Source organism: Neolamprologus multifasciatus, chromosome 8, assembly GCF_963576455.1.
Source record: "Neolamprologus multifasciatus chromosome 8, fNeoMul1.2, whole genome shotgun sequence".
In the NCBI taxonomy this organism is placed as follows: domain Eukaryota; kingdom Metazoa; phylum Chordata; class Actinopteri; order Cichliformes; family Cichlidae; genus Neolamprologus; species Neolamprologus multifasciatus.
Window position 1 is genome coordinate 18,439,019 of NC_140446.1, and position 26,477 is coordinate 18,465,495.

At 42.2% G+C, this 26,477-nt stretch overlaps 4 protein-coding genes across 7 annotated transcripts; 1 reads left to right on the top strand and 3 right to left on the bottom strand.

The window, feature by feature from the left end:
- Positions 1-2,777: 2,777 nt before the first annotated feature.
- Positions 2,778-6,439, bottom strand: LOC146512898 (uncharacterized). Of its 2 annotated transcripts, none has more exons than XM_085171510.1 (6): positions 6,362-6,439; positions 4,990-5,139; positions 4,668-4,761; positions 3,559-3,718; positions 3,219-3,371; positions 2,778-3,045 (listed from the first exon to the last, which is right to left on the bottom strand). In XM_085171510.1, the coding sequence occupies exons 2-6, from the start codon at positions 5,112-5,114 to the stop codon at positions 2,864-2,866; spliced, it is 714 nt and encodes a 237-aa protein (XP_085027636.1). In that variant the 5' UTR covers positions 5,115-5,139; positions 6,362-6,439; the 3' UTR covers positions 2,778-2,863. The 2 variants fall into 2 exon arrangements, with proteins under 2 accessions (XP_085027636.1, XP_085027635.1); XM_085171509.1 differs by lacking the exon at positions 6,362-6,439 and adding an exon at positions 5,287-5,393.
- On the top strand, positions 5,318-18,766 carry wdr24 (WD repeat domain 24). Of its 2 annotated transcripts, XM_085171486.1 has the most exons (10): positions 5,318-5,425; positions 7,061-7,545; positions 7,983-8,160; positions 8,306-8,978; positions 10,322-10,434; positions 10,536-10,660; positions 11,013-11,117; positions 11,235-11,572; positions 11,747-11,931; positions 13,333-18,766. In XM_085171486.1, the coding sequence occupies exons 2-10, from the start codon at positions 7,065-7,067 to the stop codon at positions 13,499-13,501; spliced, it is 2,367 nt and encodes a 788-aa protein (XP_085027612.1). In that variant the 5' UTR covers positions 5,318-5,425; positions 7,061-7,064; the 3' UTR covers positions 13,502-18,766. The 2 variants fall into 2 exon arrangements, with proteins under 2 accessions (XP_085027612.1, XP_085027611.1); XM_085171485.1 differs by lacking the exon at positions 5,318-5,425 and having other exon boundaries at positions 6,718-7,545.
- Positions 16,416-23,145, bottom strand: anks3 (ankyrin repeat and sterile alpha motif domain containing 3). The gene is made up of 16 exons (XM_085171487.1): positions 23,040-23,145; positions 22,504-22,685; positions 22,225-22,423; positions 20,690-20,811; positions 20,516-20,597; positions 20,189-20,306; positions 19,904-20,053; positions 18,988-19,113; positions 18,324-18,439; positions 18,092-18,244; positions 17,881-18,005; positions 17,303-17,444; positions 16,951-17,209; positions 16,810-16,881; positions 16,630-16,721; positions 16,416-16,539 (listed from the first exon to the last, which is right to left on the bottom strand). The coding sequence occupies exons 2-15, from the start codon at positions 22,668-22,670 to the stop codon at positions 16,639-16,641; spliced, it is 1,914 nt and encodes a 637-aa protein (XP_085027613.1). The 5' UTR covers positions 22,671-22,685; positions 23,040-23,145; the 3' UTR covers positions 16,416-16,539; positions 16,630-16,638.
- Positions 23,146-23,972: 827 nt separating this feature from the next.
- On the bottom strand, positions 23,973-26,037 carry c8h8orf33 (chromosome 8 C8orf33 homolog). Of its 2 annotated transcripts, none has more exons than XM_085171501.1 (5): positions 25,787-26,037; positions 25,208-25,644; positions 25,040-25,130; positions 24,700-24,846; positions 23,973-24,618 (listed from the first exon to the last, which is right to left on the bottom strand). In XM_085171501.1, exons 1-5 carry the CDS (start codon positions 25,815-25,817, stop codon positions 24,404-24,406), a joined length of 921 nt encoding a protein of 306 aa, XP_085027627.1. In that variant the 5' UTR covers positions 25,818-26,037; the 3' UTR covers positions 23,973-24,403. The 2 variants fall into 2 exon arrangements, with proteins under 2 accessions (XP_085027627.1, XP_085027628.1); XM_085171502.1 differs by having other exon boundaries at positions 23,976-24,618; positions 25,846-26,037.
- Between the last annotated feature and the right edge of the window lie 440 nt (positions 26,038-26,477).

Below are 26,477 nucleotides of genomic sequence, written 5' to 3' on the forward strand. Positions count from 1 at the left end.
AATGCGCTGACTGGTAGCTTCTGTTTAGGCTTCATGGTTGCGTGTGTGTGTGTATGTGTGTATGAGGGAGAGTGATGAAAAATGATTTCCTCTTTGTGAATATTCAGCAAGTGAAATGAAAAGAAGACATGCCTGTGATACCTTGGACTGTTTGAGATATTTTCATGTAGCTAGACTCATTTTTTTTCCCTTTTTATTTATGACTTGTTCGCCAATTCGTTTGCAGCCGATGCAGCTTAATTCTGCAAGTGCCCACATCTCCCAGACTCTCTTCCCCCTGCGGCGTGCGGACGCTTCTCCGCAGTTCCTCTTCTGCAAATAACAAATTATGGACAGGGCTCCTGTCATATATTTTATCTCCTGAGTGATTCGGGCTTTTTGGAAAGTCGAGGCGAGGATGGCAATTATATTTACTCAATGCTACGTTCCATTTTTCAGTCTTTCAATCAATAATTCATTTGGATGTCCACTGGCTGCCTGAGGGAGGAAAAAAATTTTTTTAGCATTTGCCAGTCTTGCCATCCTCAGCGTTTGCTTCCACATGAAACTGTCAGTAGTGACAGAGGACTCCATGTTAAATGAGGAAATGAGTGTGAAATAGCCATAATAAGCCATTTTCAGATACATTTAAACAAGACAAGGTCAGCCAGTAGTTGATAGCGATGTATCCCTGATGGAAACTCTTGTGTTGACTAGGAAATATTACTGCTTGGGATAGCAAAGATGTGTTGATGAATAATGCATACATACCCTGTTAGCCTATAATGAAGATAAAGCGGATGCCTGAGAGGAGGTTAATGTGCCTCTTTAACTTAAGATTCATAGGAACCCGAAAGGGTTGTAAAAAGGGCTAGTCAATGGCTATGTTTTTGTAGAACACGTCAACTGTGAATATAACCACTCCCAGAACTAGATGCAGGAATAAAGTGAAAGGCTGTACAAAGTGAAACGGCTAGTGTTTGAATTTATTTATTTTAAGAGCAAAGCGTTCGGTAGCATTGGCAGGAAAAGAAAAAAACAAGTAGGAGAGAAGTTTTTAGGATTAATTTACCAGTTTCCTGTAAGCCAACTCTCCTGGCCCCTGAGCCTGAGCCAACCGCAGCAACAACACACCTGGATTCGCCTCCTTAGATGCCCCTGCTTTACATCCTCCAGCTCATCTTAAAGGAGAGGAGACTCTAGCTCTGACAGCATGTGACAGTTTGTGAGAGACACCTGAAGCTTCCCCCATCCTGACCCCCCTCCCTGTGCAGAGTAGGGCTGATACATGGTTGCTACGACGACGAGAGCCCGAAGCCAGACCCTAAACAGGATGTCTTCCTTTAATAAGTGGATCTGACAAGGCGGCATGATGTTAATTTAATTGCTGTCGTTAGGTGACGTAGTTGTTTTTGACAGTCGACAGGAAGTCTCTGTGAGGGATGGCGCGAGCAGCCTATAATCCATCACTACAGATGATCCACGTCCTCCCCCGAATTGTCTCAAAGTGGTCACAATGACTGCGTTATGAGATCAGGCTAAAAGTGTCTACTCGCCTCATTCAAAATGCAACTTTATAGCTTCATACTCGACGCTGGCTGTTTCTGACTTCTTGGTTTTTGTCACACGTGTTGTGTTTCTTGTTTTTGCACTTCTTATAATGTACTTAACTGACACGTTGCTGTGTGCCATAGTCTCATTTGACATAATCATTCTTCTGAAGCTTTTTTCCTTTAACCTTCTTATGCCAATCCATCGTGCTGTACGCCCAATGCCTTGTTACATATGAGCTCAAAGCAAAGCACCAGGCAGAAAGGCTGCTTCGCTGTCAGCCATCTACACGACGATGCAGAGAATCCATAAGAGACGGAAACCACAGTGCAAATATCCGTGTGTCCAGTAGCTCCTCTGAACTGCTGTGTGCCACAACAGGCCGGCCAGGTCGCCTTTTCTGTGTGTTTAGTTCTGCTTAGATATAGCACTGTAGCTGATCTACAAACAAGAGTGAGTGGACATTTACATTTAAACCCTTAGGAGACTTAGTAAAGGTTCTTAAAGGGCCCCAGAAGATATTTAGTTTGATTTCCCACATTAATCTCAATATTGATACAAAAGAAAATGACAGTCAGGGCCCACCTAGCTGCTAAAATTTAAGATACACTTGCAAACCACACAGTCATTAGTGAAGTCTGTCTTAGAGTACAGATGGAACAAAAGGTGGAGAGGAGGGAACACTGCTGAAACCTCATTTTCTAGCTTTAGTATGATCGCAAATGCTGAGCCACACGATATCATGCAAACATGTCATTTCATAAAGCAAGAGTTGAACCCCTCTCACAGTTTAGGATGACAAAAGTCGTACCTGCGCTGCTCTAGTAGTTTCTCATGAGCTGCTTACTCGTATCTATAAAATGGTGCCAAGCTTACGAGGTTCAGCCTCTCAGACCCAGACAAGAGGTTGTACCAACACAGCGTTTACAAAAAGAACAAGCAAGAAGAAGCTATTTTTTTTCCTCTCTGTCAAGAGGAAATTGAAGGACAGCTAAATTTACCTATGGATAATTTATATCAAAGTCCTCATTAATGATTTCACAATCTATTGTACTTTTTAAATGTTCTGAACGGAACCATTTTATATTGTGTATATATATGAATATATTTTGTTTTATTTTGTACTGTTCATTGTACTTTGCTTTAATTTAGAAACAATATGAATAAAGAACAATACTGTGGCAACATCCTACTGCTTTTGACGTTATTTAACCGAGACACGTGATGGATTAGTCGATCCGCAACACTTTACCACAAAAAGGTTTTATTATCATTTTGGAAAAAGGAAAAAAACGACAAATTTTAAATCGGCATTCATGCAAAATGTTCGGTTTTATGCAAATTTGAGTTTCTTTGTTGGTCTCTGGTCAGCTTCACTGTCGGAGCACTTCTTCCCCACTGCGCTCCCCCTCACATCGATGTCCTTTAGAAGTTGGAGCTGCAGCTGTGTGGCTATGCTCATCGCCCACAAACACAGCTCCAGCCTGTGGGGCGTCCAGTCCTGCAGCGGATCCACTGAGGGGCGAGAGGCAATACAAAAGCTTTTTGGTAAAGCACTTTTACACAACACGACCATTCAAATATATAATAAAGGCATTAAAACGGCACATTAAACACAGGCCAATGTGGTATTTTAATGAGTAGTGTCTATACTGCAGATGACAACGTAACCACCTTGGTGTCATTACCTCTGTTTAGTTTTTCGGTCCTCTCAGTCATCTTTTCCAGGTACACTGTGTAGTGCTTGGCGGTGTACTGGATGGGCTTCAGTCCCGGTACGCTCTCCATGGCTTCATCAGACATGAACGCAGCCTGTTCTGGAGCTCCCGCTGCTAACACAGCTGGAACAAGATGGACAGTCAGCCTCAAGCTACACTGAACGCACCCATCGAGTGCATATATTTTTCTACACAGAGTACAGAGAGTTACAGCCTACTCAATCTAAGCACTGTTCTGTAAACTTGGAGAGGATCACAGAGAAATTTTCATACATTTGTCTTCATATCCCAGAAAAGATGGTGTGCCGACCTGAAGCAGTGGCTGGACCGACTCCTTTCAGGGAGCTGAGCTCTGCGATGGCGGTCTGCACGTCAGGCAGAAGGGTGAAGGCCTTTCTGGAACATTTCTCCACCTCGTCCTCGCTGTTGGAAGCCACCAGCTGCTGCAGCCTCGGCCTGAACTTCCCTCTCTGCAGACAAGCCCACAGGGCCACTCAAGGACACATCTGATGAAGGGAGTGCTTTAAGACTCTTCATGCTATTTCAAAGCTATACTACGTGTTTGAAGGAGTAATTACTGGTGCATGTGGTTGAAATGTGTGAAACAGATGCACTTGTAAAGGAGGCAAGTGCTGAGGAAACATACAGAAGTACTCAGACTTTTACACACACTCACTATGGGCATAAATGTCATGGTGATTTTGGATTTTTAATGATTACTTTGAACTGTTGTTTTCCCAGGATGTAATGATTGTACAGCATACATCTTTAATGATTTAAAAAAAAAAAAAAACAAGATCTGCCTCAACGTCAGCACTTTCAAACTCAACTGAAATTTGTAGCCACCCACATGGACCAGCCAAATGCCTTTTAAAGAAAAGTTTTACGGTCAGTCAAGGCAAAGATTGAGCTATTTGATGACAATGACAAGAGCACAAGAGGTATCTAAAGGTGAGGTTATCTTATGCTGGAGATTTCTTCCTGTTAAAAGGAAGTTTTTCTTTCCCACTGTTGCCAAAATGCTTGCTCATAGGGGAGGTCATATGACAGTTGGGGCTCTCTCTGTTTTCTTTGTATTATTGTAGAGTCTTTACTTTACAATATAAAGTGCATTAAGGCGAATATTGTTGTGATTTGGCACTCTATAAATAAAACTGATTTAAAAAGCAGGGACTGTGCCAGGAAGCCAACTAATTTAAATGAACTCTACCAATTCTGCCACAAAGAGTGATTAAATATTCAGCCAGAATTATGCCAGAAGCATCTGGTTGAGGTTGACATTTAACCTAATATTAGTGGGGTGTGTGTATAACCCTGACCCTGTGTGGGCAAGTGAAAATCCAAAAATAATTTCAAACTTGTACACACCTGAATGTCAAGTTTGCATTTTTGATTTAGAGTCCAGAAATAATAACTCACAGTGAGCTTCCACTCCATCAGTTTCTTTAGCTCTGATAGAGAGACGTGTTTGTCAGGCCGACTTGAAATCAGTGAGGGCAGCTCCTGTTGGTACCTGATCACACACAGACACTGATTAGGATCTGTGTACCTCAACTCATCCAAGTTAAATTCAATTAAAAAAGCACATTCAATTTTAAATTAACAGTCATCAAGAGGAAATTGTGGTAAAACCAGGTCAGAAGGTATCTACTATACAACCCCAACTTCAGGTCCGCTCGCAGTTTTCCGGAGACCTTTAAATCGCAGCTGACATGGATAAAAAAGTGGAATAGGGGATTACCACCGCTCAAGGTCCAGCAGCTTCCCAGGTTTCTTGACTTTGGTCTTGGCCTCCACTACATCCCAGTATGCCTCATACACTTTCCTCCATGCGGCTGGCTCCTCACATGCAAACAGAGCGCTCATGACAGCAGAAAGCTCACACCATCACCTGCAAACACAGAAGCATTTATTTTACACAGCCAAATAAATAAATAACATTGAGCTTAACAAGTGTTGCTTTCACCCTAATGTATTGCGGTGATTCAGAAAATGTCACCTTTATTTTGAAATACACATGACATAAAAACAAACCCACCCAGATCGTTTCTAACGTCTGCTCAGTAGTAAGTTTTTGCCGCGTGATGGTCGCTTCTGTTATTTCAGACGGAAATCCCGCGAGATGATAACAAAATACTACTTCCGGTGCTGCAAGAAGGCGAGCTTCACAGCACAAGGTTTGTCCTTAGAAGTTGTTTGTGTTTTACTTTATGCGCGTGAATTTTCTTAATTTGATAGATTTTTAAATTATCTGTCAGACTGTTTAAATACTTGTAGCGTTTGCGCTTTGTCTTTGCAAACCTGCTCGGCGAGTGGTGCTAGCACTAGCATGTCATTCCAGTCATGTTTATAGTCAAAGTACAGAGAGTTCTGCAGCTTGTGGCCAACTTAGCAGGAGACGCGTAAACTACAAGCCGATTACTAGTCACAAATAGATGTGTAAAGACACATTTAGAACATAAACACTAGCCACATTGCCAGCTAGTGTGTGTTTATGTTACTTGGTGGAGTAAATCACGTGAGCACCAAGCGGCTACAAGTCGTAAGAGGATGAGTAGATCAAGCAAACCCACAGGGTGAGCTTGTACTAAAAACAGGATACGTAAGAGTATTTAGAAACTGCATGCACTTAAAGCAATAACGTGTCGGGTAGTGTAACTTCACTGTAACATTTCAGAATGTCATTGCATTCTATAAACATTCACCGGCCACTTTATTAGGTGCACCTTGCTATTATCGGGTTGGAACCCGTTTCTACTTCAGAGGTGCTTTAATTAAAAGTAGCATAGAGTCAGAAGGTGCTGAAAACATTTCTCAGAGATGTTAGTCCATATTGACATGACAGCATCACAGAGTCGCTGCGGATTGAACAGGTGCTCTAGTACACTGAGATTTGGTGACTGTGGAGACAAAGTGTGCCAAAAAAATCCCCTAGACCGATTAGACCTCCATCACCAGGCTAAAGCTTTGATACAAGGCAGGGTGGATCCATGCCAAATTCTGACCCTACCATCTAAATGTAAAAGCAGAAATTGGGACTGATTTTGTGAGCCTGGTTGAATTTGAATTGTATCCTCAGTTTCCTGTTCTTTTAGGACAGCAGTGGTACTCACGGTTAGTGGTCTTCTGCTGCTTCAAGGTTCGATGTGTTGTACATTCAGAGATGCTCTTCCGCATGGTCTAGTTGTGTTGGGCTGTTATTTCACATACTGTTTCCTTCCTATGAGCTCAGACCACTCTGATTATTATCCTCTGACATCAACAAGTAATTTTCACCCAGAGAGTCGCTCACTTGGTAGTTTTTCTTTTTCAGACCATTCTCTTTAAACCCTAGAAAATTCCAGCAGGTCAGCAGTTTCAGAAATGCTCAGACCAGCCTGTCTGGCACCACCAACAATGCCACATTTAAAGTCTTTTAAATCCACTTTCTGTCCCATTCTCATGCTCCATTTGAACTGCAGCTGGTCATCTCCAAGAAAACAACATGCCTTTGTTCACTGAGTTGCTGCCATTGGCTGACTAGATATTTGCATTAATAAGCTGTTACACATGTTTAACTAACAGATGACATACATATGACACAGGTTATTATTGATTTGTGACATGCTGCCACCCAGTCTAGAAAGTGCTGTATAACTCTTAACTTATTATTTTGCTTGAGTGCCACCTGCTGGTGGAGTCTAACAGCCTTATTGTAAGTTTGTATTTGTAGCTCTGTACCTAATGCTTCATGTCACATTAACTGGGTTTGACCTGATAGCATGGACAAAGTATATTGTCTTTGATATTTTTTTTTTTTTTTTTTGCAACAGAAACATGGAAAAAATGTCAAGGGTCACCACAGCTCTTGGCAGCAATGCGATCAGTGGCAAAACCATGTTCTGCCACTTGGATGCGCCGGCTAACGCCATCAGCGTGTGCCGTGATGCCACGCAGGTGGTTGTAGCAGGACGGAACATTTTTAAGATCTACGCACTCGAGGAGGAGCAGTTCGTGGAAAAACTGAATCTCCGCGTCGGCCGCAAACCGTCGCTGAACTTCAGCTGCGCCGATGTCATGTGGCATCAGATGGAGGAGAACCTGCTGGCCACGGCGGCCACCAACGGGGCGGTGGTGACGTGGAATCTGGGAAAACCCTCTCGCAACAAGCAGGACCAGCTGTTTACTGAGCACAAGCGCACCGTCAACAAAGTGTGCTTCCACCCAACAGAGGTTTACATGCTGCTAAGTGGTTCACAGGACGGCTTCATGAAGTGCTTCGACCTGCGCAAGAAGGAGTCTGTGAGCACTTTCTCAGGTAATTTAGTTTGCAACAACTCTTTCATGTGTAATGTAACGCAAGTCTTTGCATGAAACAGTAGCGCTGTTTCTTCTTAATATGTTGAGAATATGTGAAGTGAGAACTTTACAATGCGTACACTACAGAACTCCCTCTATACTGACACCTTTGATGTCTGTGGTTCAGAGCTGTAAAGGGTTGGATTGCTGTAGTTGTGGTAGAGAGATACAAAATGTAGAATTTCTCACTAAACAGTGAAAATAAAATCATGTAATTAAAGAAAGACCTTTTTTTCTTTACAGGAAAAGAGTGATTTAATGAAGAAGGAGTTAACTCCAGTTTTAGACTAATGACACTGAACTAATAACACTTTTATGGTTCACCTAATGTAATGAAGTCTTTCTCACTTGTCAGAAGTAACGCTGTCATCCCTTAACTTCCCCTGTTTCTTCTAGGTCAGTCAGAGAGTGTAAGGGACGTCCAGTTCAGCATGAAGGATTATTTCACATTCGCCGCATCCTTTGAAAATGGCAACGTGCAGCTGTGGGACATTAGACGACCGGACCGCTATGAGAGAATGTTCACTGCTCACACCGGTCCGGTGTTTTGCTGTGACTGGCATCCTGATGACAGGTAAGAAAATAAATATGAGAGACGAAATAAGAATTTTCAGCCTTTCCTTGCTAACATGTTTTTTTGTAACCTTGTAGAGCAGTAGACCCATTTTTTTGAAGCCTGAATTAACAGAGTTGTCGCCGTTCACCTCATTTCATTTTAGGGGTTGGCTGGCAACGGGGGGCAGGGACAAGATGGTGAAGGTTTGGGACATGACCACTAACAGAGCCAAGGAGATCTACTGCGTCCAGACGATTGCTTCAGTGGCACGAGTTAAATGGCGACCTGAGAGAAAGTTTCATTTGGCCACCTGTTCCATGATGGTGGATCATAACATCTATGTGTGGGACATCCGCAGACCTTTTATTCCCTTTGCTACCTTTGAGGAACACAAGGATGTGACTACTGGAATTGTGTGGCGACACCAGCATGACCCTCATTTTCTGCTCTCTGGCTCTAAAGACAGTACGCTCTACCAGCATATGTTCAAGGATGCCACACGTCCTGTGGACAAGGCTAACCCAGAGGGCCTGTGCTTTGGACTGCTGGGTGACTTGGCTTTTGCAGCCAAGGAGAGTCTAATCACCAGTGATGCCAACAGAAAGCCGTACCCCGGAGGCGACCGCCGCTACCCCATGTTTTTCTTCAAGAAACCCGACCCGACAGAACAGTTTGCACATGTGTCCAGTGCTCTCAGCGTCTTTGAGACGGACTTGGACAGTCACCGCATGGACTGGTTTGTCAAGACGGCACAACTCTACCTCCTGAGCGGGAAGCCGTTTGCTGAGTTATGTGATCACAACGCCAAGGTGGCCCAGGAGCTTAAAAGACCTCAGGTCAGACCGATTGGCACAGAAACAAATCTGTTATGTACTGCTGTTTGTTAGTGATATGAGACGTGTAATGCAGAGATTTATATATTAAGCTATTGAATATTTTCTGTTCAGTAACAACATCAGTGTTGAAAAACCAGATTTTTTTCCTTCGGCTTGTGTTGGACAACATTGTGAAAAAGAGTTTGTTTCTTTTAAATAATATTTTAGATCATAGTAAATTGGGCGATAAGAGTAGCTGGCTGTGTGGAGTTTGCACATTCTCCCCTTTCAGACTGAAAACATGCAGGTGAGGTTACATCAAGGTTCCCAGTTGGCCATAGGTGTGCATGTGTTAACCCTGCAATGGACTGGTAACCCCAATCTCACTCCAGTCCCACTATGACTCTGGAAGACAGCGGATTATGCTAAATTTTGAACAATTGGATTAGCAGTGTCCTGTTAAAAATATTCATAATATCATAGAATATTCAGAAAACGTTTGTATTTTTACATCTAAAAAACTGGAACCAAAGGTTGTTAATCACTGAGACTTTTAAAGATTAATCCTTTGAGCTCAGATCAGACTGTCTGTTCCAGTCACTCACTGCATCATTAAATACAGAGTAGATTATAATTTAAGAAAGGGGGTTAGAGCAGGAGTGTCAAACATAAGGCTCAGAGGCCAGAATCAACCTGCCAAAGATTCCAATCCGGTACACTGGACAGCTTTGGAAAATAAGGAGGAAGGCATAAATTTTGGACTTTTAATTGTCTTTTAATACGCTTTTCAGCTCAGCTATACCAAAGTAATTAAGTTATAGATGATTTTTTTTTTTTTTTATGATCTACTGCAAAATTTCTGCAGTTAAAAAAAAAAAAAAAAAGTAAAACAAAAAAACTGGATATTTTCTCTGTTAACAGAAACAATTTTTTCTTTTTTCTGTAATTTTACACATATCTTCCAATTTTAAATCATCCTAACATTTTCTTCATTTACCACAGCAGAATTATACATACAAATTGCTCCTCTTTTCTTATATTCAGCTATCTCAGAGGTTAACTGTGTAGTTAAACTTCTTCATGCTGACAGAAAGGGGAGTTTCACTGGCCTTGTAAATGAGTTTGCCATCCCTGGCTTAGAGTAATTGAGTCGTGTTTCATTCATTCTTTTATGAACATATTGTCTGCATTATTTAAAGTTAGGCCATATTAGCACACTGTAAGTAACACAAATGAACCTGTTGGATCTGTAACATAACGCAGATATTGTGGCTGTGTTGCCCTTTAGGAAATACTACTGCAGTAACTCTCATTTGTAGTATATTTGCTGTGAATAATCACTTTTTTTTGTATTTGAACCAAAGGTTTCCACTACATGGACAATGCTGAGAATAATGTTCTCTGACCCTGCAAACCTCGCTACACCCGGTCCCAACCACAACCTCGGTAAACTCGGCACCTTGCCTTTAATGAACAGGTAAACAGAGTTGTTGTGGTTTTTTGTGCTCCATTCATGTGTACGACTATAGACTGAAAGGTAAAGTTTGTGTCTGTTGCTTTTTTGTTTTGTTTTTTTAGTTTCAGTTTGAAGGACCTGGGTTCAGGGATGGGTGTGGAGAGCAGACTGGAGCGCAGCAAAGGTGAGAGCAGGCAGGACAACATCCACCTGGAGCCTGGGAACTCATACATCAGCAATAATGAAGGTGAGCTTTAAGAACGCTTGAGAGGCCGATCTGTGTGGGTTTAATTGGCACCAAAGTTATGTTCACATGTGTCTGTGTCAACCGGACTTGTCACTAAACAGCCGTCTGTGGCGATGGCACGCAAAAGAAATCACTGTAGCGATGATGGTGCAATATTTACAGAATATTAAAAAATAAGGTTACTAGTGAGGATTAATCTGTATTGTTTGACTTTGACCATCATTATATGATCTGTCAAAGCATTCTTGTCACGTCTGAAGTACGGTCCAAACCCAAAGGATGTAGGCAAGTGGTTTCTTAGTTGTTCTTATAAAAACCAACACTCATCACATTCAATTCAATTTTCTTCCAGAAAACGAGGAGACGGAAGGCAGCGAGGGCCATCCTGAGTATATGTTCGGCGATGCTGAGTTGGATGACGATGACCTCTATTCCATGGAGCACGACAACCAAACAGGTCAGTCACAGCGTCGCCTGCCCAGTAAGGGCTGACGACGTCAGCGCCTGCTATTTATAACCGTCTTCCTGCTCGGCGTCCTTTTGTCTCTTATCTGCGCCTCTATCGTTTCAACAGAGGAGCAGGAGTACACGCTGCCCCAGGAGGCCTTCCAGCTGCGCCACGAGATCGTGGATAACCCGTCCGCTCCGGAGCACCTTCAGCAGGACAAGGCCGACTCTCCGCACGTCAGCGGCAACGAGGCCGAAGTCACCTGTTTGACACCCATCGAATCTTTCTCTCTCATCTCCATCTCCCAGCCGCTGTTCAGTCCACATCTGCCCGCCAGCTTCTTCTGCCCCATTGTGCGGGAGATGCTGAGTTACTACGCTGAGCAGGGCGATGTGCAGATGGCTGTGTCGGTGCTTATTGTTCTGGGGGATCGGATTCGCAAAGAGATCGATGACCTCACCCAGGTCAGTTAGTGAAACAAAAAAACAACTCTGTTTTGTTAAATGTTAGAAACAAGTGAAATTTAGGCCTTTTATATGACTTTAAATTGTATTTGTAGCTTAAAAACATCCAAGGTTAGCGATACAGTGACAGTACAGATTGCAGTCTGAGCAGTTACTTTTATTTTTCTGTTTCAGGAGCACTGGTACATGTCCTACATAGACCTGCTGCAGCGATTCGAGTTGTGGAACGTGTCCAATGAGGTCATCAAACTGAGCACGTGCAGCGCCATCACTTGCCTGAACCAGACATCAACTACACTGCACATCAACTGCAGCAACTGCAAGCGACCAATGAGCAACAAGGGCTGGATTTGTGACAGGTATGAACACTGTGGCACCGTTTCATTAAGGTGTATGTGCTGAAATAGTTCTGGGATGGTGTTTTGGGTTCGTATGGTCAGGATTAACTGGACCTGTTCCCAGTGAGCACTGGACTCTGGCTGGTTACCGATTCAGTTCATCAATAGAATTTTTAGTTGCTGTCCACTTTGGTGCCTCCATCTCTGCTTTTTGCAGATGATGTGGTTCCTCTGGTTTTATCAGACGATGACCTCCAGCTCTCTTTGCAGAAAAATGTGAAACGGTGTGAATAAGAATTAGCGCTTCAAAGTCTGAGGTATTTAAACCGAGGCCTTAGTGTCTTGTTCATGAGTGAGGGGAGAGTGGTGCAGCGACTTCCAGGTGTAGTGCCGCATCTGCTGCATCAGTTGTGGTGAAGAGAGAACGGAGTGAAAAAGCGAAGCTTTAGATCTCTGTTGCTACTTTAACCTGTGGCTACAAGCTCAGCGTGGTGACTGAAAGAATGACATTGGGGACAGAAGCGATGTAAATCAGTTTTCTCCAAAGGGTGGCTGAGCTTGATCCTTAAAGGTGGGGTCAGAAGGGGATGTTGAGCTGATACTCCTCCACACTGAAAGGAGTGACTTAAAGTTCGAGCACCTAATAAGGATGCTTCCTGGACGCTTCCAGTTAAGTGTTCGGGGGTGTCCAACCTGGAGAACTCTTAAAGTGACCATAATTCCCTTACCGTTTATTAAAATTAAAATGGTTTTAGAAAGAAGATATTTACAGGGTATTCGGTGCATCGTGGTAACATAAAACATTCACCATGTATCACTGTCTGAACACAAACAGAAAAATCCACCTAGATTTTGCCCTGTGTGCAGAGCAAATTGTGAGGAAAATTTGAATGGTTCATGAAAGATGAATTATTTCGTAATTTTACAGATTACAAAATAAGTCCAGGCAGCCTGTATGATATTTGGGGGTGGAAATGGGAGTAAATATCAAGCCTTTGTCTACAAGCTCCTCTGAATTTGGAAGTTATTATTTATATTAAAAACAAGAACACCATTTTCATTATTTTTAATTGTAATTTTATTATGCTTGTCTGGAACAGGGCTTTGTTTTAAATGAGACATTGAGTCGATATTATCTGTATAAATAAAGGTTTTACAAACTTGTCTTAAAGCAACAACATTGCTTCTTTTTTCTCCTTTGGTTAGGAAGAATACCTGCTTGGCCTAAGTTTATTATCATCATCATTCTGATTTAATAAAGACCACTAAAAAACCCAAACACCTATAAGTGATAGGGCAGTATGGACCAGTGAGTATACTGGGTGGGTTCCAGAGTTGCAGCTTGTATGTGCTGCGTGAGTGTTGGTTTCTCACAGACTGACAGGAATGAGCTCTGACAGCTGCCGTGTGTCTCTCCTTTAGGTGCCACCAGTGTGCCAGTGTATGCGCCGTGTGTCACCATGTGGTGAAGGGACTGTTCGTGTGGTGTCAGGGCTGCAGCCACGGTGGACATCTGGAGCACATGATGAACTGGCTCAAAAGCAGCGCTCACTGCCCTGCCGGCTGCGGTCACCTGTGCGAGTACACCTGAGCTGCTCACAACTACTGTTAACACAGCTGGTCCTCTGTGGGAGTGTGGGAAAACACACACAAACAGCCAGACAAGGTGTCTTTATCCTTTTACGTGGACCTGGAGTGTTTGCTCACCAGGAAAAAGGAGGACAGCTTTGAAATGAGCTTAGACCAGAAAGAATCAGAGGTTTACATGCGTCTCCTGGACGGCTACGCAAGAACAAATACAATCACGTGTTCACAAATGATGTTTGATTCTGTTTGTATGAGCAGAAGTTTATATACATGTATGCTGCTTTTTACAGTTTTTAACCCCAAATACTGTACAGGAAGAATTGTTTGCTCTTCTTCCTCTTTGTACATAATGTTTATTTTGAAGTACTGTAGATATTGGTGCATTAATTTATACTGGAGAGGAAACCTCTCTGTTCTAGCAGTATGTTAAAGCAATAAATACTAAATTGACACTTTGATTCTGAAGTGCTCATTATATAGAACATCCAATCTCCACGAGTCGAATAAGCTCACATTCGAGGTAACCTGACCACACATTACTCCCATGGGGCCAGAAATCCCAACTGGCTGCCTGCCAGCATGTCTAGTCTCTAGTCCAGCAGCTAAACACACAGTGCGCTGGAGTGCATGACGTAGTTTGTGCCTCACATTTGGTGAGATTGAAAACGGATCAGAGTTGGAGCCAGCAGAGACTGCTTCTGCACTGATGAACCTCAACAAAACTGCTTTTTCTTGGGTCAGTTTTAAAAGTGTAGCCTGAAGGCAGCTGTTTGCTCATGTACATCTCAGAGATTTTTATCAGCCCAGTCCTAAGTAACTATACATAATTTTGGACACCCCTGTAACTTCAGGTGTTATAGATCAGCGGTCCCCAACCCCCGGGCCTCGGACCGGTACCGGGCCGCGAGAGTTGAGGCTCAGGTCTGAAATGTATGGATTTTCAGGGTTTTTATCGGTTTTCAGCGTTATTTTGTTATTGTTTTTATCGTTAACTCGGTTTTCCTGGGTCTTTTCACGTGTGTTATGAATAAATCTTTTGTTCGGTACCGGTACTAGTTTTATTTTGTTGTATTTATCCGCAACACCTTAAAGGCCGTGAAAATATTGTCGGGCATAAACCAGTCCGTGGCACAAAAAAGGTTGGGGACCGCTGTTATAGATGATAGTTTTCCGCTCACTGATCTTGTCTACTGTACATTTAATAAACAAACTAGTGATGTAGGGAGCCTCACACATTACTTAGTGTTTAAACAGGGAATACTACATAATTTCAGATCATAGACATACCTAAATGTCATCTTTTTCTACACTTAAAGTAAAGTTTTACCTCAGCTAAGATGCACATTTTAATAGTGACGTAGATACTCGACTGGCAGTTCTGCCAAAAAAAATTAAGACTGGGACTTTAGCCAGGTGTTTAAAGTTTGCTTATGTCACATTTTTCCATCTAAAGTAACAGGAGCCGTCCTGCTGTGAGAGGAGAGCAGTGATGTGTGAAGGCTGTGCTTATTGAAAAACCTGCAGGCTACAAATCAGCCAACATCCACTATTCCTGAACTAGCGCCAAGGCCTCAGGCACAGTAGTGGATTTTCAGATGAGACATTTGACAATCAGATGGGTATTCCCTGACCCCGAGGCACAGCCTGTGCAGAAGCGCCCTGTAGTGTTGACAGATTAAATATTGACCACACAAATAGACTCGTTTTAACCCACCACATAAATGTCATTTTAGCACCAAATCTTATACTTATGAATCATCTCAAGGCACTTTATTGTGTAAGTAAGCCTGTAGTGTGTGAGTCATACATCAAATACAGAAGTGACGAGAGTGATTCAGGGTTTAAGAGGAAGACTGAAGACATTTGTAAATGTTGCATACATCCCAGAACACAAACTCCCAACGAGCACCGCAAATCCCAATAAGAGTGTTAGAATGAAATAAAAATTTAATTTGGGCAGCTTTACTCCAAATTTACTTTTTTTTTTGCCAAATAATTTATCACATAATTAAAACTGCTGTGGACAAAGTCCTTCAAGTTTGGTTTATGATTACATCCTAAAATATCTGTACAGGTAGGCAGGTTTTAACTGATATTCAAATACAGAAATTCTTTTTAGTTTTGGGGATTTATGGATCTCCGTAGCTCAGTGTCTACATATGCATATGTCTGCAGAATTAGAAGACTTGTGAGAGTAATAATGCATCGCTGTAACACTGAAGGACCTATAATGCTTTTCCTTGTGCGTGCTATCATACTATTACCACAGTGGGTGCTCACATCTTTCAGTCTTGGGTCTTTCTGTTGATACAGACCTGCGTGTGAGTACAGCAGCCTCACGCCTCATGTTTAAACCTTGGATGGTGTCTTCAAAAGTATAGGCTAAAGCGGTCCAGTGTATACAAAAATTATTCCAACTCCTGCATAACCAAAATATGCAGTTTGAAATGTGCATAATAGACCCACTTTAATATCTTCTCTAATATTCTTTAAAAGGCATTCAGCAGGACATTATTTTCAAAAACATAACAACATAACAAATGACAAGATTTCATTCAAATAAACTGCAGAGCTCATTTTAAGTTTGACTACTAACCTGCTTTTATAATTAACTCTCCATCTGGTGGTGTAAACATCACTTCAACCACATTTCATACTTTTGAGTACAGTTGCGTAGAAATATCACAGTATTACAACCCCTGATCCACGAGTTCCTCCATCACCTCTGTCCCCTCCATCACCTCTGTCCCCTCCATCACCGCATTTTCACAGCCCATCTACAGCAGTCCACAAACACCAGCACAGGCAAGTCAGGGTCAGGTACCCTTGTGCCTGCTTGTCGTTTTCCCGCCGCCCTTGTTAGCCTCGTCCACATCTGGCGAGCTCTGGCCCATCAGCCAATCCCAGATGATCAGCAGAGAGGCTTCGCTCCCCCGAGCCGCTCTGGCCCTGGTGTGGCTGGCCTCGTATTTGGCCTTCTCCCATTTCAGTGACATTGTTCGGGGTGGCGAATCACCCTCCGTCAAGTGCTCCAAAAAGGTCCTTTAAAAATATGACAATAGCAAATTATGTTCAGCTATTTCAGATGCTAAAAAGCTCCTCAAATCTTCTGTGCAAGCGAGCTTGTGTCACCTGAAAAGCTTAGGGTCGTTCCCAGCTATCTGAGACTTTTTCTGGGGCACTCAGTCGCCTCAGATTCTGAAGCAGCGTTTGCAGACTTCCAGCTGTAATGATGTAACACACGGGCAACGCCATTATACTTGAGTCACTACACTAAACCACTTAAAATCACAGAGTATTAAACCTTCTTACCCAGTTCTTCTTCATACAAATCCATCTTCTTCATCAGCTCTTGAATACTGGAACGCGTCGCTCCCTCCCCAGCTACAAAAAATACATTTAAAAAGTCACCGTTTGTAAACCCAAAAATTAGCACAGTCCACCTCAACTCACCTTTAACACCTGTTCCTTCCCCAGCAGTGGCAGAGCTGCTGATCCCATCTGTGGTCAAACAGGAGATTAGTTCACCGCGGCATGCCCTTTCCTTCCCCAGCATGGCACTCATGTTTTGAGCCAGCCGGTGGTTCTCCACCAACTCAGCATGGACCTTCTTCCATGCCATTTTGTCCTCCATTAGACATCCCTCCATTACTGTGCGCAGCTCCTTCTCCTGAGACACCTGGCTCTGCAGGCTCTCAACCTCCTCACAGCGCTGCGAACGTGAGAAACACATATGCAAAAGGTTTTCAGCAAGGTGAGAAAAACCCAAGTCACAAATCTCACACTTGCAGTGCTTCATGTTTACCTTGTGTAGCTGAATGGCCATCTCTTGCATCTTAGCCTCGAGCTGGTCGGCGTAAGCCTGTTCCAGAGCATCGCTGGGTGGTCGAGCGTTGCTGTGCCACCTCGCAATGGCTGAAGTCATTTTGCGTTTGGGTCCAAACAGACTGGAGGACAGAACAGAGTATCAAAACATGAGACCACAAACATGGATCATCTGAAATGATGAGGGAAGGTTTACAAGATGGTACTGAGACATGTTATGTATGGTTTGGAGACAGTGACAATAAGACAAGAGGCCGAGCTGAAGATGCTAAGATTATGATTGGGAGTGACCACGAGGGTCAGGATTAGAGAGGAGTACGTCAAAGGAAAAAGTCAGGGTGAGAGTTTTGGACACAAAGGCTGATATGGTTTGGACATGAGCAGAGGAGCCTGAGTGGATATACTGACAAAGGATGCAAACGATGAAGCTGCCAGGCAGGAGGAAAAAATAAACAGAAGGCAGAAGATGATGTTAGGGATAGGGTGAGACAGAGGCAGATGGTCCGCTATGGCAACCCCTATAGGGAACAGCACAAAGAGGAAGAAGCAGCATCTTACGTAATCCCTATTTCTTTGAGATCATTTTCTGTCAGGGTGAGAAAGATCCGCAGGTCTATGTCTTGCTCTTCAAGTAACGGGAGATACTTCGAGAAGCCGATTTGCTCCAAGAACTCTGCCAGATCCTACATGAAGATGAGATTTTATTCTTTGCCAGGAACTCAAGGAAATCTGAATAAATGTACTGAAAGCTGAACAAACACAAACATGCCTTTGGGCCAGTGTAGGAAGGCGGGAGACCAGCACCACAGTTTGATGTTCCGCTGGAGTGAGCTCCATCGCTGTTCCCGTGGCGACTCTTGCCTTTTGAGTGATGACCCTTATTTACTCTGCGAATGCTGCTCTTTTTACACTGGTCAGAGTCCTGATGGAGAAAGATGCAACTATTTATCACGAGACACTGACGAACAGTTTGCGTCCAAACTGCAGGCTCTTGTGTTCACCTCGTTACTCTCCACAGAGCCTTCCCAGTTAAGGCCGATCACATGAGGCAGGCCTTCGCTGCTGCTGCTGCTGCTCCTCATGGTGGGCATGTCATGGTCAAAGAATGGACTGTCATCTTCAGTCATGTTGAGAAAAACACAATCAACAAAGTTTGCACTGGCAAGTTTTCTCCAACAAACACAGAAGTTTTCTCAGACCTCCCCCCTCCTGCTGCATCTGAAACAGCTGTCTGACGCTCCAATTATATTCCTTATTCATACAGATGTATCAAACAGTTTTTGTTGTGATCTGTATTTTTTTAGGTGACAGCTGAAAAAAAAAAAAAAGACCTAAAACACAAGTTCACATTTCTGGTAGAATTCCTGTATTATTTGAAATTAAGTTGGGTACATAATGACTGTGTGGACGCTGCTGAAATTACTTATTCTGTTTTGTTTTGTTTTTGTTTTTTTTAAAGAAACTTTGCTTTGACACACATTCATATTTCACAGTCAACTAGATGCTCTTCTCCGTATTTACCAGTTGCCATGGTGACTCAGACCCCCACACACATGCACCCAGAGTTGATTTAATTAACTCCCATCGGGTTTGTAAAAAATCAGAGTTCAGGGTTGGTCTCAGAGGTTATTTTTGGGTTTTTTCTTAAATCACCCACACACACACCTCTGCTGCTGTTGCTCTGGCCATCCAGTTCATTGATAGGCGAAGTCACATCACGGTAGCAGAGACCCTCGCTCTGTTCCCCAATGCCACGAAACATCATGTACCCTGGCAGGGCGGCAGGAGGATCTGTGAGGGCAAGTGTGACATTAACAACACTCAGCTATTATTCTAAACAGAAGCATGAATAATGTGCTCTACTTTACAGGGAAAAAAAATGCTTTCCACCCTCACATTTATAATTTTAATTTTTAACCTTTTTGGTTTCAACTCCACAAGGATTTTGCTGAGTACAGTAATGCAGGAACACATGATCACTTAAAGCTTGCCCTCAGTACTTTGGAAGGATGTCACACCTGCTGTCACTGTTAACCTTTTTTTGTTTACCAATGTAATAAACATAATAAGAGTCAGATGAAATATAATGACTTAAAGACCAATTTTGAAAAGTTGAATGTAAAACATCTACATTGTATCTGCTGTAAGTGCAAGTGACCCCTAGTGGTGAATTCATGTAGCTACAATTTTAAATGTGTATGCGTAAATACCTGTGATAATAAAGAGACTGTAACTCAAAACAAATCACATTAAAGCACAGTAATTTTAAAAACGTAATAAAAATTAATCAAATTTGTTTTCTACCAATCTTAAAAATAACCACCTAGAGCAGATTTACCTGAAATGTAAGGCACTTTAAGACCTTTATTTCTTATACTTTTTTTTTCCCTAAAATTAAAGTATAAGAAAGAGAAAATTTCTTATACTTTAATTTTAGACTTTCTAAGGACCTGTGGGAACCCTTAGAAACAGCTTTAAAAAAAAAAAATGCAATTTAACTTCATAACTAGAACAAACGTGGTGTTTGTGTGGCTCAGCACAGATACGGGTTGAAGACCGGATGTTTTACATGACACTGTACCACACAGTTTGCTGGTGCCCCCTACTCGGAACTTGGCGATGGCCTGAGGCCCATCGTGGATGCTGATGCCTTTAGCTCGGTTTCGGCTGGGCCGTATCCTCGGTGGCGCGCTGTCCGAGTCCTCGGAGGAGCTCAGATCTTCAAAGTGTCCTGACAAATCAGAGCACACGTACCAAAAACCCCCCCCACCCAAAAAAAAATCCCCAAAAAACATTAGAAATTAAAAGACAATGAAAGACGTAGTAAAGACAGGAATTTTAGATGCTGAGCTGTTTAAACAAGTACCTGGTTTCATTCTTGGAGAATGTGAGTCAATGAGGCTGACAATTTTGGTATAGCCGTACATCATAGCCAGAGCACGCGCTGTCTCACCTTTGGCGTTGCGTTCATCCACTTTAACTTTCTGAAAATTCAAAGGATTAGCAAATTGTGAGAAAGTAACGTGGTGTGCGAGTCATGTCAATTACATTTTCCAGTGATGTGGCTCCATCTTTTTAGATGTTGAAAAGGGACGGGAGATGGAGATGTGGCAAAAAAAGGAGAATGACATGGTCTGTCTCATAACCACTTGCACTCACACACGAGTATGTTCCAGCACAGTAACCTACTCACATGATCAAGTAAGTATTGAACAATGATTTCATGCCCAGAAGCAGCAGCCTCCATCAGTGGCGTGAAGCCAGAACCTGGCTCCCTGTGTATGAGGGAAGAGTCATGAAAATCTCAAAAGTGTGAACAGATCGTTATTTTTTTGATGGTCTTTTTAGAGCAAATAAAGACACTCACTTGACATTGGCATCAGCATTGTTATCCAGCAGGAACTTGACCATCTGTTGGTGGCCTGTGCTTGTGCAGTGGAACAGAGCGGTCCAGCCTAGAGAGTCCTTCAACTCCAAATCAGCCCCTTGCTTTTTGGGTTTTAAAATGGAAAAAAAAAAGAAGAAGAAAAGAAAAAAAAAAATGCTGAATGTTCACAATAAAATTTAAAGCTCAAAAAGAGTGCTGAATCTAAACCCAAGGCCAGATTTACTAAACAGGGCAAAATTACACACGAGCAGTAGTGATGATAGGTGTGGTTCGTTTTAGAGGCGATTTTTAAAACACGTCTTCCAAACACAGGCTGTTATTTTCAATATCATGCAGAAAAAACATTGACATTGCTACCCTTGTAGCAATGTCAATGTACTTGAGGTTGAGGTCACTGAGATTCAAACTCATCCAAGACAACGCCCTGTCATCCTTTTATGGCTGAGGGGTAAAAAATAAAGAGCTTTCACACACTTGAAGTGTAAAATTAGTCCTTTAAAAATATTTTTCATCTTTTCGTAATGCAGTCGTTCACACCAATTGTGTAGTTTCACTGGGCAAATTTGCAAATTAACACATCTAACCAATCGGACCACCTCACTTGGCAACATTCGGAATTTGAATTCTTAATTTCATGTCGTTTTTTTGCAATGTGCTTGATTTGTAGAGGTCTTAAGCCTCCCCCCCCCCTCCTGAAAAAAATATCAGCACAATTAGGAGTAAATTGCATGTCACAAATGTTATCAGATCAGTTTGCACACCTGATTTTATATTTTGCCCGTGACAAAGGAACTTCCAGAAATACATATGGAACAGGATCAGTCACAAAAATCTTATCCCTGTGCTCTGTTTGTAAATTAAAAGACTGATTTACACCAAGTAAATCTGGCCCTATATATAAATTACAATAGCCTGTTTTGGGGGCACCGAGCTTTAAAAATCAGAGGTCCTTTGATATTACAAAATGCAGGCACTTTAACAAGAACCAAGAAAGGTAGACTAAGATGCTCAGTCAGTCCCCATATATATAATATAATTAAATATAATATAATATAATATAATATAATATAATATAATATAATATATAAAGATCCAAACTCTTGGAAATCCACAGTGGCAAAAAGAAGCTGCTGTATGTTACACGTAGGTAGGCTGTGAGAACACATACCCCTGTGGCCTGACATACCCTTCAGAGAAGTGATGCTCAGACTAAAAGACCGCATGCAAGTGTGCCTTGTGTATTATTTGCTGTTTTAACTTGTCATTATAACTGCTGGGGTTTATTTTGCATCTTTTTTGGATGGATCTACCCTTAAGTTACAGTCCATCTGCTTCTCATCTAATTCTTGGAGCTTATTTTAACTTATATGCTTTCTGTCTCTTTTCAAACTCTTTTTGTCATTCTGATGTTTCATCATCACAATCTCTGTGCCATTGTTGTCTCCTTTCTTACCCCCCCCCCCCCCCCCCCCCCCCCCCCCCCCCCCCCCCCCCAATTCAGGGTGATTCTGTACCTGAAGCAGAAAGTATGCGATACTTTCATTCCCACAGCTTGCGGCCAACATGAGGGGTGTGAGTCCTTTGGCGGTGGTGGAATTTACATTCACACGGGCCTCCAGCAGCAGATTTGCAATGTTGTCATGACCAATGTAGGACGCATACATAAGTGGGGTCCATCCTCCAATGTTCTTGCCACCCAGGTCCACTTCACGCCTGAAAGCACACACAGTTATGTGAATAAGCTGTGGAAGATATTAGCCGGTGTGGAAATATTGGTATTAAGAGGCCCTCACTTTTTAATGCACTCAGCCACCACGTCGTACTGGCCGATGGAGCAGGCGGTGTGAAGGTCCAGAGGGACATCCAGCTCCTCAGCTCGCAGCAGGGAGTCACCCAGCCACAGGGAGAGGCTGGCACCCAGCTGTTCTGACTCACTGGCGTCATCGCTTAACTCGGACATCTTCACTCTTTTCTCCTGGGAAACAGAGACACCATAAACTGCTCTAAACAAACTGCAACGCCCTGGTTCCACACTTTAAAACCAGGGGCTTACGAGCCTGCAAGAAGCCCTAAATGCTGTAGCTTCAGGTGATGGAAAACATAAACAATGCTGACTTATACGGGCTCGCGAATAGCGGCTACTTTAAAGCTAACGGTAATTTCACAGGGCTCACTCCTCTGGCTAATTTAGCTTAGCGAGGTGAGCGTCTAAACTTTTGGTCTCTGGAATAAAACCAACACAGTGAGATAAACTAATTAAATGCACAGAAGAAAACAGAAGCAAACGAGTATTTCAGAGTGCAGAAAAACATAACGAGTTCAAACTTACAGTCAGCAGGTAGTTTGTTCTCTCAGCAGCCGAAACTTTTCTAGTTGTGTGTCACACTCTAATGTGTCCGTGCTGAGCCTTGCACCACCCTATCCTGTCTGAGAGACACTTTAAAGGGAAAATATGAGGAATCACGCTTCCTTAAACGGGAAATAAACACATGAATGTATGCTCTTTACACAAACTCTTGATTCATGTTTGCTCTCAAGGTCAACTTCTCTGTTATACACACACAGGCTGAATTTAAAAGTCTATGAACCATTTACAACACATCCAGTGTTATTGTCTGTTTTACTTGTGTGTACATTTTCATTCATCGTAAAAAAAAAAAAAGTTTTTAATTGTATTGTATTTTAGAGACAGTTCAACTGTGTTTGTGAGTGTAGCTTTGTAAAAACGTCACAAAAAGGGACAATTTAAGAATCAACCTTAACTCAGTCATTAACAATGACATTTTAATATTTGTATAAAGTGAAGATTGACCATAAAGTGAGATTAGTGACTAAACTTTCAAAATATGATTAAATCAGAGCTAACTCAACTAGTTTCCATTTTAATAAAAAGTGGTACATACAGTCACATGAAAAGGAAGGTTGTCAGTTTGCTGTAGCAATAATGCTATAATCTTCCCCAGGAGAGGACATTAATCCCAGGAAACAATTAGTGCTCAAGTTGTTGCTCCTAAAAGGGGTTCTACAAGTTACTGAATCATGAGGTGCATTTTGTTTTTCACATGAATGTATAAAGCCTTTGTGGAATATATGTTAGCCTTAGTGAAGAAAAAAATCCATTTATCGATTTGGATTATTAACTGTAAACTGTACAATTTTACTTAGAAATGTTTATTTCATTTTATCATTGCATTTAATGAAGCCACTACAAGCAAAAATACCAAAGTTTTTTTTATTTAGCAATATAGCAATATAATACAAAAAACCTCAAATGCTTTGAACCATTTTTTCTGAATTAAGATGATTATTATCTTAGAAGTCCAACAAAAACATATTTGTCTGTTTTTCTAAATATACAAGATATTTTGGCACCTCAGGTGTAATCGACAGGAATCCAGTATTTATGGTAACATGGTTCGAGTCGCCATGCTGTCAGTTTGAATGGACTTGAATACGTTTCTCTTGAGATTTGAGCAATCACATTAATTCAGTGAATGCATCACGCTTTGTAAAAATGTATTAGTTAAAGGTTTTGTCTGTAAACACAGAGATTTTGACGTCTTCTCTCCTCATATCTTCAGCGTTCACCAGAAGGTTGTCCACAGATCTCTGACGTTGCCGTTCTGCCAACCTACGTAGCACTTTATCTCCAGCATGCTGCACTGTGGAGGATTTGGCATCAAGACAGACAAATCAGAGAAAATTGAAGTGAAACTCCTCCTTCGATGGAATAAGAACAAAAACTGGCGTCGCCTCTTGAGTCTGCGGCGTCAGCTCTGCACGGTGAGCTTCAGTGCGCTGCATCTTCTCCTCAGCGAGTGATGTCTGAGTTTTGTCTTCAGCTCTCCGGTGGAAAACAGACTTCTTTGGGGACTCTGACACAAGTTTGACCTGGGCTGATGCAATTTCTGTCGGGGCACGGAGAAACCCGTTAGCCGGTGGCAGCTTTTAACCCTTTTAATGAATCCGCTGGTACAAAATTCACTCACCGCTCTGAATGAGTTTGAATTGCTTGGTCTTCTCCTCTTCCATCTTCTTTCTGTAATCTCCAGTTACAGCTCTCATCACCTGCCTCTTCTTGGGCAGAGGAGCTTTGGAGCTGCGCAGAGTCTTCAGGGCACGCGAGGCCTCGTCCTCTGAAGGGAGAACATATTCAATAGGTGACACCATGCTTAGAAGTTTACTTTTTTGTATGACCTTGTTTAGATCATAGATTAAACATTAAAAAATCCTGAATATTAGTTTAATCTAGGCTACGTTCACACTTGGATTCACTGTATGTCCTTTCCAACCACATCATAGTACTACTGAGGTACAAATCTCACTAACTCTGCTTCGGTGTGCCCTTCTGGCACTTCAGGCCCAGCTCCAGCTGCTCGATGCACCAGTCCAGCTCCCTTTTCAGCTGCTCTTCTTGACTCTAAAACACATTCAGACATAAAATCAAACTGCTCACCTCAAACCCACTGTAATTACTTTAAAGCACTGCACACTGACCAGCTCCTCTGCAGCAACTTCACTCTCCTCAGCTGGCTTCTGCAGTGGCTCAATACTCAAGGGGTTTTTCTTCCCTGACTTCTTTTTCTTCTTCTTTGTTTTTGATTGCTCAGATTGTTCAGGTGGAGACTCAACCTCCCGCAAAAGGGGAGGCTTCTCCTCTGGGACGCACTGTCGGTCACCTTGAGAAGTATTTGGAGTGTCTGTTGTGTCCATGTCTTCTGCAGGAGGGATTTGAAAGTTGAAGGCAAAAGCAGAGCCCTGTTCAGTGAAGGAAATCTGGCTTGTTGGCTCAGTCCTGTCCGATGCAGGTGCTTTATCTGAAGCTGCTGGAGAACTGTCAGGGAAGAAGTTAAACCTGAAGACGTTATTGCTGCGAGACCAGAGGGGCTTCTCGGCTGCAGCAGGTGTGGAGCTGTTCGATTCAGCTTTGATATCTGTTGAATGAAAACAAAGGACACACAAACATTAGTTTATCTCACTTTTGAGAGCAACACTTTAACTGTGAGAAATGATAACACCGACATAAAACCCTCATGTGCGTTTCAGTTGCTTTTAAAAGTTCACTTTAAAACCCACGTTCAGTCCAGTAATAACAGGTCGAACACATGCATGTGTGTTATTTCGTTATAATATACCGATGTACAACAGCCTCTGGTCGGCCATGCTGAGTCTTCAGAGCTGTAGTTTTTAGGTCGAAACGCGATTTTCCCTTTTTTTTAAACTCGATGCAAACATATTCAGTGAACCCCGCATACGTTTGTAAACATTTTTTAAATTTCTTTAGCTCTTCGGTCTCTTTAAAAACATGTCCAGTCCCCAAACCAGACACTTACCACCGGTGTTACTCGAGAAGAGGTCCGTGTACTTACACTTCCTCAACGCCTGCGTCGTTCCGCGCCTGCATGTTCTGTGCTCTCGCGCTTATTTGTCTATTTATTTAATTTTATTTTATTTTATTTTATTTTATTTAACATTTTCATTGAAAAATCCTTAAAATAAGACCACTGTCTATTTATGTACGCTTTTAAAACAACTTTTACCTGAGATAACAAAAAGGGTTATTTTTATATATATAATTAAATAAGTAAATAAATAGTGTACAATCATATCACTGTGCTGATAGGGCTTTATTCGAGTGCATTATTATTATTATTCAAATACAAATAACCGAGCCTTTTTCGTTTATGATGGTGATGAGGATAACTTGTCCGCTCCCGCTTCTCTCCGTTTTTTTTTTTTTTTCACAGCAGGCACAAAGAGTTGGAGG